Source organism: Chrysemys picta, chromosome 13 (assembly GCF_011386835.1).
Source record: "Chrysemys picta bellii isolate R12L10 chromosome 13, ASM1138683v2, whole genome shotgun sequence".
NCBI classification, from domain to species: domain Eukaryota; kingdom Metazoa; phylum Chordata; order Testudines; family Emydidae; genus Chrysemys; species Chrysemys picta.
Window position 1 is genome coordinate 51,255,610 of NC_088803.1, and position 10,732 is coordinate 51,266,341.

The 10,732-nt window shown below is 58.2% G+C and overlaps 1 protein-coding gene across 11 annotated transcripts in view; it reads left to right on the forward strand.

The window, feature by feature from the left end:
* UCKL1 (uridine-cytidine kinase 1 like 1) overlaps positions 1–4,092 on the forward strand; it is a 42,593-nt gene extending 38,501 nt beyond the window's left edge. For 7 of the 11 annotated variants that reach the window (XR_010592395.1, XR_010592396.1, XM_008174744.4 and 4 more), the window contains 5 exons: positions 464–526; positions 1,178–1,300; positions 1,995–2,102; positions 2,728–2,884; positions 3,710–4,092. Coding sequence is in view for 5 of the 11 variants with exons in the window: in XM_008174744.4 (XP_008172966.1) it covers positions 464–526; positions 1,178–1,300; positions 1,995–2,102; positions 2,728–2,884; positions 3,710–3,780 (522 nt within the window). In the remaining 6 variants the exon portion in view is untranslated. Of the gene's footprint in view, positions 1–463; positions 527–1,177; positions 1,386–1,994; positions 2,103–2,727; positions 2,885–3,709 lie in introns of those variants that run through there. The other 4 variants (XR_010592393.1, XR_010592394.1, XR_010592392.1 and 1 more) reach the window with 3 other exon arrangements.
* Positions 4,093–10,732: the final 6,640 nt, after the last annotated feature.

Below are 10,732 nucleotides of genomic sequence, written 5' to 3' on the forward strand. Positions count from 1 at the left end.
CGCACTGTCTCTGTCTCTCTCTCGCCTGTATGTGATAGAAGGCAGATCAAAGAAATGCACCTTGCCCTTGGCACGGAAGGTGGGGAGGGAGGGTTGGGATGGTCCTTCGTTTTCAGGGGGGTGTCATTCCATGGTCTTGGACTGCCTCTCCCCCTCCCCCCCCCCCCCAAAAGCTGCGTCTCCACCGTCGCTGCTGCTGTGGGGTGGGTAATTGTATAGCACAGGGGCGCGTCCGTCACTCGGCGTTGGGAGCAGAGAGCAGAGTGCAGCCATGTTTCTAAGGCAGCTGGACCTCTCCCCACCTGAGTAAGGGGCCTTCTCTGGCTTGCACGGCTGGTGTCCACGGCTCAAGCACCTCCCCTGATCCCCTGGCTCCATGACTGTGTCCGTGGTTCACCAGCCTGTGGCTTTTGTGCCCTGGCGGTCTGAGCCCGTGTTAAAGCTTACGCTGTGATCTCTCTAGAGCTGCACTGTCCAGACCCCTCAGGGAGAGGACTACGAAGGGAGATCCTACAGTGGGAAGCAGGTAAGGGGAAGGGAAAGGCTGGATTCAGTTGCACTCAGTGGGGCCAGATCCTACACCCATTGAAGTAAACAGGAAGACTCCCCTGGACTTAATGGGCCTTTGATCAGGCCCCTCGTCAGCATCTGGGCTAGCTGGGTCTGCTCCAGGGGGCTGGCGGGCTGGCTGCTGGGCTGTAGAGACCACGGGATCCTGCAGCCTACAGCTTAATTTACAGCAGTGACTAGTCAGGTCAGGCCCTTAAGTAGCACTACCGAGGTGGGTGCTCCGCATCGCTCCTCTTCTCATCCTCCCTGTCAGGGAGGCAGCTGTGTCTGGGTGGTAGCTGTGAGGAGCTAGCTGCTTAACCCTGTCACTGCTGGAGGAGATGCGGCTGTGCATGGCTCAGTCCCATTGCTGGCCTGGGCAAACGGGAGCAGGGACCAGGCCTGGGGGCTGCGTTCTGCGCACAGCTCTTAAACTGACCTCAGGTAAGGCCCAGGACCCCATTGATCAAGTGGGGCTAATGATCTTACCTGATGCTGTGAAGCGCTTTGAGGCCTCTGGATCCAAAATTGCTGTAGAGCCGTGCTAGGGTTAGTTCCTTTGGAGACCAGAGACCAGGAGCATTTGAGGGGCCCCGCGTGGCCGCTTCATCCCCGCTCTCTGTGGCAGATCACAGGTGTGTCTATCCTGAGAGCAGGCGAGACCATGGAGCCGGCGCTCCGAGCCGTGTGCAAGGACGTCCGAATCGGCACCATCCTCATCCAGACCAACAGCAACACTGGAGAGCCAGAGGTAAAGGCCGAGGGCGCCTTGCGACCCGGGACCATTCGCCGCAGCACTCTCTGTCGCCGGGATCCCTAACGCTGCCGCGTGCCGAGTAATTGCAATCCGTTCGTTCATTCCTGCTGGCCACAGCCGGTCTCGTCGGGAGGTGGTCGGTTGGTAACTGGCTTTCATATTTAATGAGCATTCGTCGGTCACTGAGGCCCAAAATGTCTGACTTCAAGCGAAGGCTTTCACGGTCGTCTGTGCAAAACTATGTATGTAGTTGCACATGCAGTGACCGGCTAGACGTCTAGCCAGCGGCACGTACACCAGCCACCGCTGAGTGTGGCAGGAAGGTAACCAGGCGTGCCAGTGAGGCACTGAAACGTGCACATGTTGGTGCACTCGCCATTCAAGAAAATTGGGCCGAGGTCGTTGGGGCTTTTTAAATGCATGTGTTCAAGCAGCAGCCCACTGCTGCGGTGCGTGCCCGGCTAGCCTTTTAGCAGCAGCTGCCTCATAAACAAAGGGTCCGGTAATAGGCCGGCAGCCTGTACCCGATTCAGCCCAGTAATCCTGCCAGCAACGGGGTAAGTGGGCGCTGCTGACGCCCTCCGGCAGGTGGCGCATGCCCCGCCCAGCTAAGGGAGGGGTGAGCAGAGCTGTTCTGAGGGTGAGCAGAGCTTTTCCCAAATCTCTCTCGGGTCTGTCCCTCGCCCAGCTCCACTACCTGAGGTTGCCGAAGGACATTAGTGAAGATCACGTGATCTTGATGGACTGCACGGTCTCCACGGGCGCGGCGGCCATGATGGCCGTGAGAGTGCTGCTGGTAAGGAAGGATGGCGGGGGCCCGTCTCCGTTCAGACAGGGTAACCCCGGAGCAGCCCTGGGGGTGCTGGGAACTTGGGGAGGCGGTGGGTCCAGCCCAGCGCTCTGATGCAGAATCCCGGGGTCCAAGTAAACTAAGCTAACGCCGGCACCGTTAAACTTGGGCCCCGCAGTGAAAAGAGGAAGGAGGCCGGCTGGCGTAGTGCAAGCTGCAGTGACCTTCGCGGCCAGACACTCATAGTCACCCTCCACTGGGGGACAAGCCCTGCAGGAATTGAATTCACGTCTAACGCAAGCCAGCTCCTTCCCGAGATTTGGTTCCCGGTGTCCCCAGCCCAGCAGGGAGATTGGGTCCTGGGATGCCAGGAGACGAGGCTCTGAGAAGGAGATGAGGAAGGGGGCTGCTCTCAGTCCCCGGGGGCAGGGGCCAAATCACAGTGTTGGCCCTTTGGGGTGGGAGGCCAAGGGTCTCTCCAAGTCAGGGCTGGGGCGTATTGGGGCTGGGGGAGGAGGGGCATACAGACCCTTGTACCGCCGCGGTCTGTGCATAACGAGGAGGGTTATGAGGTCTCTCCAGAGCGGTGTCATGGCCCCTCCCCTGCCTTCACACCGCGACTCTCTCATAGGATCACGACGTCCCCGAGGACAAAATCTTCCTTCTCTCTCTGCTGATGGCGGAGATGGGCGTCCACTCGGTGGCCTACGCCTTCCCCCAGGTGAAGATCATCACAACGGCTGTGGACAAGAAGGTGAACAACCTTTTCCGGATCATCCCCGGCATCGGTGAGTACCCGCCAGGAACAGGCTCCGGAACCTGCTTGGGGGTGGGATGGCTGGTCAGGAGCACCTGGCCAGCCCCAGGAAGGTGAGGGGAGCTCGCCCTGCCCTGCAGAGCCTTGTTACAAAAGCATGCAGCCTTTAACCAAGGACAGGCTCGCCTCCTCTTCCCCAGGCAGCGCACGGGAGCCCATGCCCCTCCGGAGTCCGCTGTAGGCAAAGTCTACAAGGAGAAGACAGCAGGGACAGCATTAGCCGTAGGGTTAGCCAGCTTGGGTCTAACAGGCTGGCATTGCAGAGCTGGACAGGGGAGTGGCTGATCCCTGGTCCGTGGCAGGCCGGGGCGATTGCCCAGCTCTCGAGGAGGGCGTTCTCTGGCGAGAGCCGTGCCTGCTGGAGCAGAAGGGAAGGGCTGCTGGCAGCGATCGCCCAACAGGGTGTGACGAAAAGAAGGGGAAATAAAGCAGGTTGCTCTGATCCCACCGCTGTCTCCTCATTCAGCATGTCTTCTCCACCTTCGATTTGCAAGTGACAGAAACTGACGCCCCCTGCCCTGTGGGCGCTGGTTGGCCTTCCCGTGCCCATGTGGGAGAGCAGAGCAGGTGGGCGGCCCAGCAGCCCCTCTGTTCTTGCACGCTGTCCCGGTGGGGTGGGGGGTCTCCCACGGGGTGTCAGAGCAATCGTCCGTGTTCTTTGGGAAGCGGGTGTAGTTCCCACCCGGCTGGGAAGGGTGTCCGGCATTCCAGCAGCACCGATCTCCGTGTGTAACTTCACATTGACGCCTTGTGTGTGCGTGTCTCTCTCTCCCTGCCCCTCACCCCCATGCCCTAGGGAATTTTGGAGATCGCTACTTCGGGACCGATGCCCCCCCTGACTGGAGCGATGACACCTTGGACACTTAGCAAACCCCCCCGCCTGCCCTGGGTTAGAAGATGAGACCCCCACCCTGGAGCCGAGGCAGCTTTGCGACCGCACCTTACTCTTCTGTTGTACATTTCCAAAGAGATTTCCCCTAGGGCATAAATATTTTTTCAGCTGTTGCGTTTGAAGTCTAGGGCCTATTTTTTCAAAAGGAAGAAATGCAAATCCTAGCGGACTGTATGTGCACAGGCACGTGTCCTACTTTAGAGCCGAGTTAATTTATTTTAATTTAAATATTTGCCTATGTAACTTATGTGAGATTTTATAATGAACAAAATAAAGATTTTTCTCCAGTTTCCTTGCAGCATCGCTGTTGGCGGTTAGACCCAACCCCCAGTGCTGGTAACTGGGTCTAATCCCCGTGCCGCTCCCAGATAAACCCAGGAGGAGCTGTAAATATGAGCTTTATCACCCTGAATCTGGCGCCGGGGTTGAAAATGCTCCGATCCCTTCTCCACCGTCGCCAGTCTGTCCTGGGACATGGTACAGCAACTAGGAGGGCACAGGCCTGCGTGGGGATGGGACAAGTAGCAGCATGTCCTGCTAGACGCTCTGAAAGGCAAGGGCAGGCCAGGGCTGAGGCCGCAGGTGCTGTCCTGCTGTCCCAGCGAGAGGAAGGAGGAGCGCTGGGGGAGCCGTGAGTTGCGCTGTATCCTTGTCTTCCTATCACTCCACGGCGAACAGCCGCGCCTGGGGGGACAGATGTTTGCAGCATAGGCCATTGCTGATGTTTCACTGGGTACTTGCCGCTCTGGCCAGCGCTCAGAAGCGACTCCTGCCTGCCTGCATGGCTCCCACTCCAGGGGCTGCCTGTTCCCAGCAGCAGGAGGGCTAAAGGCACAACCTCGCTGTGGGAACACAGAGCCCAAGGCAGGAAGGAGAACGCGGCTCAGGTTGCAGCCAGGCTGAGAGCAGCCGAGTGCGGACACACTGGCCCCATGGTTCTTGATCTCCCTGGATGGGGCCTGGTCTCTGTGTCCCCTCCTCGGGCTTGTCCTTGATGAATCAGAGCTGTCACACAGCAGGGGGGTCGGGGACTGTCTTCAGGAAGCTGCTCGGGTTTTGTAACCTCCCGGGAGGGGGTTCCTGCCAAAATGAAGGGATGGTGACAGGAAACCTGCCCAGCTGAACAGCCGGTGCTAGTTTCCTGCAGCATTTCAGAGCAGCCTCCAGTATTTTCCCCTTCTCAGGGCCAGGTTCATCGTAACGCCAGGGCTGCTGGCAGCAGGAGCAGGAGAGATTCAATCAGTCCAGCCCTGCTGCTCTGCAGGGAAAGGGCCAGCTCCCCAGTACAGGGGCGCACCCCGTGAGCTCACAGCTGAGGCTGGAATGTACTTAGCGAAGGTCGGGTGGGCAGGAAGCTGCGAGGGTGGCGTGGGGGCAGCGGGGTGGAAATCAGTGAGGGGTTTGGGCTCAGAATAGCTCCACGCACTAGTGTGGCTTCTTGCGCAAATCCTCAACTAATGAAAACAAGCGCAGCCCCGCACGCGGCGAACGCAGGATCTCGACACTTGAAAGCGGTGCAGGGAGGCAGTGCCGACACCCGATAAGCTCGCACTAAAAATACCTCCAAGCGTAGGTGGCCCGAAAGCTCGTGAGCACACATGCCGTGAAAGAGAGTGAGTTTCCGTGGCTGAGTGAGTGACCCCCAGCGCTAGCTGCAGGGCCAAAGGGGGAGCGGCAAGGCAAGCCGCTGCAGGTGTGAGCCAGCGAGTGCTAGTCCTGGGCCAGGGCTTCCCCTCCAAGCCCTGCATATACCTAAAATGTAGGTCAACCTAGCAGAGGTGCTGAGTTCGGGGGGGCGGGGAGGGGTGGCTTGACCTCTGCTCTTCCCCAAGCCATGCCCCATTCAACTCCTTCCCTCAAGCCCCTGCTCCGCCTCTTCCTGCCCTGCCCCACTCCTCCCCATCCCCCCGCAGCACCTCCTGCATGCCGCTAAACAGCTGATTGCGGTGGGTGGGAGATGCTGGGGGGCAGAGAGGAGGAGCTGATCTGCGGGGCTCCGGTGGGTGCTGAGCACCCACTATTTTTTTTCTGTGGGTGCTCCAGCCGCAGAGCCCCATGGCGTCCGCACTGATGCTAGCTACGTCCTGGGAGGGAGTTCACCCCCTGGAGAGAGGTCGTTAAGCTGCCATAAGCCCCAATCTAGACACTGCTAGGTCACCAGAAGAACGCTTCCGTCAACCTAGCCCCTGCCCTGCAGAGCGGTGACTTAACTCCAGCCCCGGACAATCCGCTTAGCTGGGCACAGGCCTTGTACTTACGGTGCTGCCGGCTACGGGGGGAGGTGAATGGGCCGGCTGGAAAGGCAGCTCGGGCACATGCCGCCACAGGTGTCGCTACGCCAGCGAAGGGCCGAGCCTGGCCCTGTAGGCTGGGGGATGGGAGCAGCGTGGCTGGCTGCGTCCTTAGGAACTCTATGCTCCCCCTCGCCAGGGAAACCGAAGCCCCTCGGATTTGAAAGCCACACAAGTGGGAATTGAGGGTGCTCCGATAGCCCAGAGCCAAGCAATAAGCATGACCTACCCCCTGCCCTTGTGCAGCACCGGGGGGGGAGGGAGAGGAGAGGGTGTGATAATGGAGCTGACTCAAAGCAGGCTAGCAGTCGCCCTTCCCCTACCGCACCTCTGCCTCGCAGCATTCAGTGCATCCCTGCATTCGTGGCGTACGTGACAAAGGGCTGGCACAGGACCACTCACGTCCTGGGCCCCCACAAAACAGGCCGTGAAGGTGTAACAAGCAGGCAGCCCCTAGACTGCAAGGCAGGCAAGAAGAGGAGGACACTGGCTGGGAGGCTGAGGGTTCACTGACAGAGTCACCCTAACCAAACCGCTGACAATTCGCCTAGGAGCCCCTCCCGCTGTACGGAGCAGCGCCTTCCCCAGATCGGGAAGATGGAAACCAGCCTGTCTCCCGCCTTGTTCCTTGCAGCCTGCCATGGTTTGCGGGCAGCCAAGCGCAGCGCAGAGGGGCAGCGTCGTGCAGCCTTTGCGGTGCCGCGGGGAGAGCTGACGTGCAGTAAGATGACAGAGGCTCCTGGGGAGGAGGCTGCAGCCTGCAGAGACTCAGGCAGAGTTTTACAAAACTCCTCTGTTCCCCGGCACATCAGCCAGGACACCAGGGACCTCCAGCTGCTAGGAAATAACAGCCTTGTAGTTACTCCAATGACGAGCGCAATGCGCTCAGCCTAGGCTCCCACCTGCCACTGAACTCACTGGGTGTTCTGTGCCTGAATATCTGTGAGGCTCTGGGCCAGGGGTGTGTATGAAGATAACAATAAGAAGGCAGCGGTGTGGCCCAGTGGATGATGCACTGGACTCGATTCCCTGTGCCAGGAGGTACTTTGTAACCTTCTGCAAGTCACTTTGCTCCTCTGTGCCTCAGTTTCCCCACTTTGCAGATGATGAGCCATTGCTGCCTGGGTCAAGTACTGCAAGAGCCAAAGAAGCCTTGAATTTTTGCAGTGAGACGGAGGCCTTTAAGAGTATGTTTATGTAATGCTGACAGACCCCAGTCGTCGGCAGGCAGGATCGAACCTGGGAACCTCTGGCGCTAAATGCACGAGAGTCTCTACTGCATGAGCTAAAAGCCAGCGGGCTGTTAGCTAAGAGCAGACTCACTAATCTCTCTGTAAGTGGTGTCGGGGCCACTCGGTGAGCCGGAGCACCACCTCCAGGAGGGGTGGGGGTTCCATCTACACCACAAAGACAATCCCACCTCACTGAGTCTCAGCGCCCGGCTCCGTTGACTCGGGCTTGAGGGGCTGAAGAGAGCAACGGAGATGTTTCCAGCTGGGCTGGAGCTGGGGCCGATTTTAGCCCAGCAGCGCGAGCCTGAGTCAGTTGCCTTGGGCGCCGCGACTCGGTGCCGTGGGTTTTTCTTTGCAGTGGCGCGTTTGGAAAAGGGATGCAGGCTGCTAAGGCACGTTGGGCAACCTTGCCCCGCCTTACTAAGAGATGTAGCCCTCCTCTAGCCCGCAGCCCAAGGGCGCTCCCAGGTTGGAGCTGTCGCGCCTACAGACACCCCCGGCACGCCGGCTGCAGGGGAACCATTGCCCCATTTGGTGAACAGCACCTCTGCCCAGCTGGCCGCTGCGAGACCCCCCCCAACTGCTCACTGGCCAATTGTTCATTTAAAATAAAAGGGGCTGGATGCCCAGGCTTCAGCCGCAAGAGTTTTGCTGTCCTGCAGCAACTGCACCATTGTGCAATTAGGAGTCACAGGGACCCAAGCTGCAATGCGCCCGCCTGCTTGCAGAGCCAGCACTTAGCACCGCCATACCAGGCTCTCTGGGCTAGCTCTCAACACGCTGCCAGTTATGTGAGTGCGTTGTAAGAGTGCAGCCTGGAGCTCGTTCGTTAATACAAAGAGCGCCATCTGCTGGCACGCACGAACACGTAGCGTTGCCTATGAGTTAGGGCGATCAATAAAGTTGTTGTACATGACAAATGCAGCGCTTCTCATGCCTGGGCAGGCATTGTCCCCGCTTTACGTGGGTAAACTGAGGCACAATGTGTTTCGACGGCTTGCACACGGTCACGCAAACTAAACTCAGCTGGGGTGGGTAGATATGATTGGTCAAACCAATCACATGGTGGGTCTTCTGGGCACAGATTGGGTAACCAGAAGCCCATCTGGCGCAAGCTTTTATGGCATATGAATTGAACATGTGTTTTCCAGAGCTGGTCATATAAGTGGCTTGAAATGTGCTTTGAAACGGGGTGGAGATTTGAAACAGGCCAAACACTGCAGGCTCCTGAGGGCCAGGCCAATGGGAATCCAGCCCAAAATTCAAGGGGGGGGGGGGCTGTCATTTTTAATCACAATATTCCTGTCCCCAGATTGTTGCTGATTGGACGGTACATAGGGACCTGCCCTAGCAGACCTGTCGACGTCACCATTGGCCAGGCCTCTCTACCTCATCCTGGCACAACAGGGATTGCTTTTAACTAGCCGGGCAAGCGTAATTTGTCCTGCGGGAACCACCACCAAGCCAGCTGAGCTCAGACAGGGGACTGGCAGGTGAAAGGCTGCTACCTAGCGCAAAGTTAGCCAGGTGAGCAGAGCTGCCCCTGCCAAGGTGGCAAGAGGCCAGAAACGTTCACCATATAGACAGCCTTTTGGAGTCCTGGAATTGTCTCCTTCTCCTGCGTTTGGCCCAGGAGCGGTGAAGATTTCCCCGGGCGACAGGGCCGGCTCCAGGCACCAGCCTGGCAAGCAGGTGCTTGGGGCGGCCGCTCCGGAGAGGGGCGGCACGTCCAGGTGTTCGGCGGCAATTCGGCGGACGGTCCCTCACTCCCGCTGGGAGCAAAGAACCACCCGCCGAATTGCCACCGCAGATCGCGATCGCGGCTTTTTTTTTTTTTCTTTTTGGCTGCTTGGGGCGGCCAAAACCCTGGAGCCGGCCGTGCCGGGCGAGCTGGGAAAGCCGTCTCCAAATCTTCAGCGCCCAGAGCCACAAAGGTATTTAGGGTCCTAACAAGCAGCGCAAGCTGTGAGAACTAGGCACCTAACGACCATCAAGGAGCTGGTCCCATGGGTCTGGCTGCAGATTTTGTGACTGCCTTTGCCCCTTTGACCGTTCTACCCTCTCCCGTGCCTGCTCCCAAATTGTATCGGGTGTCGCATATTTGGTTGCTGAGGGGACCAGTGGTTTGGCCTATATTTGGAGCTCGGCCTGTATTAGAGGGCTGACACTAGTCTAGAAATCAACTCTTAGGCCTGCTCTGCACTTAAAAAGTTTTACAGTCCTAACTCGTGCACTGGTACCGCGCCTCGTGTGCCCACAAGTGGAGCCGGCTGCATGTGCTTTACGCAGCTGGTTGGCTGTGGAGGAAGAGCTCAGCTGGCGTAAAACGCCTTCATAGTGCTCTAACTGCAAGCCCACTAGGCAGGTCCTACCACTTTAGGTTAAAGCTGTACCCCGTTCCAGTGTAGACAAGCCCTTAGTGAGGTGTGCAAGAGAGTACACACACCTTTCTCCAAAGGACAAAGCAGGAGCTACCAGCATCACTGGACACCCTGTAGGCGTTAGACAAGGACGCCATTTAACTTGGCTTCCTTTATAGGGTAAGTGATGAGGCCTCAGCGATGGAACCAGTTTCCTTCTCGCTTCTGCAACGGTGTGTGACTTCCTCGCTGGGTATGTCTACACTGCAATGTAACCCTGTGCGTGAGTCCAGGCTCAAGCTTAACCCCGCTTTGTGTCTACACCGCAACTGTGCTAACCCAGGGATTGGTGCTAGGGTCTCAGGACCCCACAGGCCTCCAGTTAAACTGGGACCCAGGGGCCAAGCCCCATGGCTTTGCAGCGTAGACACAGCCCCGCTTGACTCGGGTCCTGGGAGTTAGCCAGAAGTATCCCACAATTCCACGGGACAATTCCTTAGACCTCTCTATCCCAACAATATGCAAGCCACTCTGTTGAAAAAGGACACCAGCCACCCCCTTTTCTAATAGCAGCAGCTCAGTTTAGCATAAACCCATTCTCTTCTGAGCACTCATCTGCATGCACACTATCAAAGAGCCTCCTGGGCTTGTAACCGAGCGCGAACCCATCCAGCCTTTTGCAAAGCGAGCGGCTTCCTGGTACCATGCAGTTTTCCCACAGTGCCCCACACTCCTAGATCTACAGTGGCCACATTTCGGGCAGGGTGGCACTGGGGACTCTGGGACATGGTTAATTTTACTCGGGTCTGAGCACTGAAGTGTGGCTATCGGATACCTAGGGTCAGGCCCAGGTTAGAAAAGTCTGACCACAGGGTTAAACTACACTGTAGACGCTCAAGCCCAGGCACGGGTCAGCTGACACGAGTCCCAGTAACCCTGGCGTTACCGTGCAGTGTAGACATGCCCTCCCTTCCTCCTGGGCTCACCAAGGTGAACAGCTCCCTAAGCAGATGGGAGTCGGGGTGGCAGTGATGCCAGGGGAGG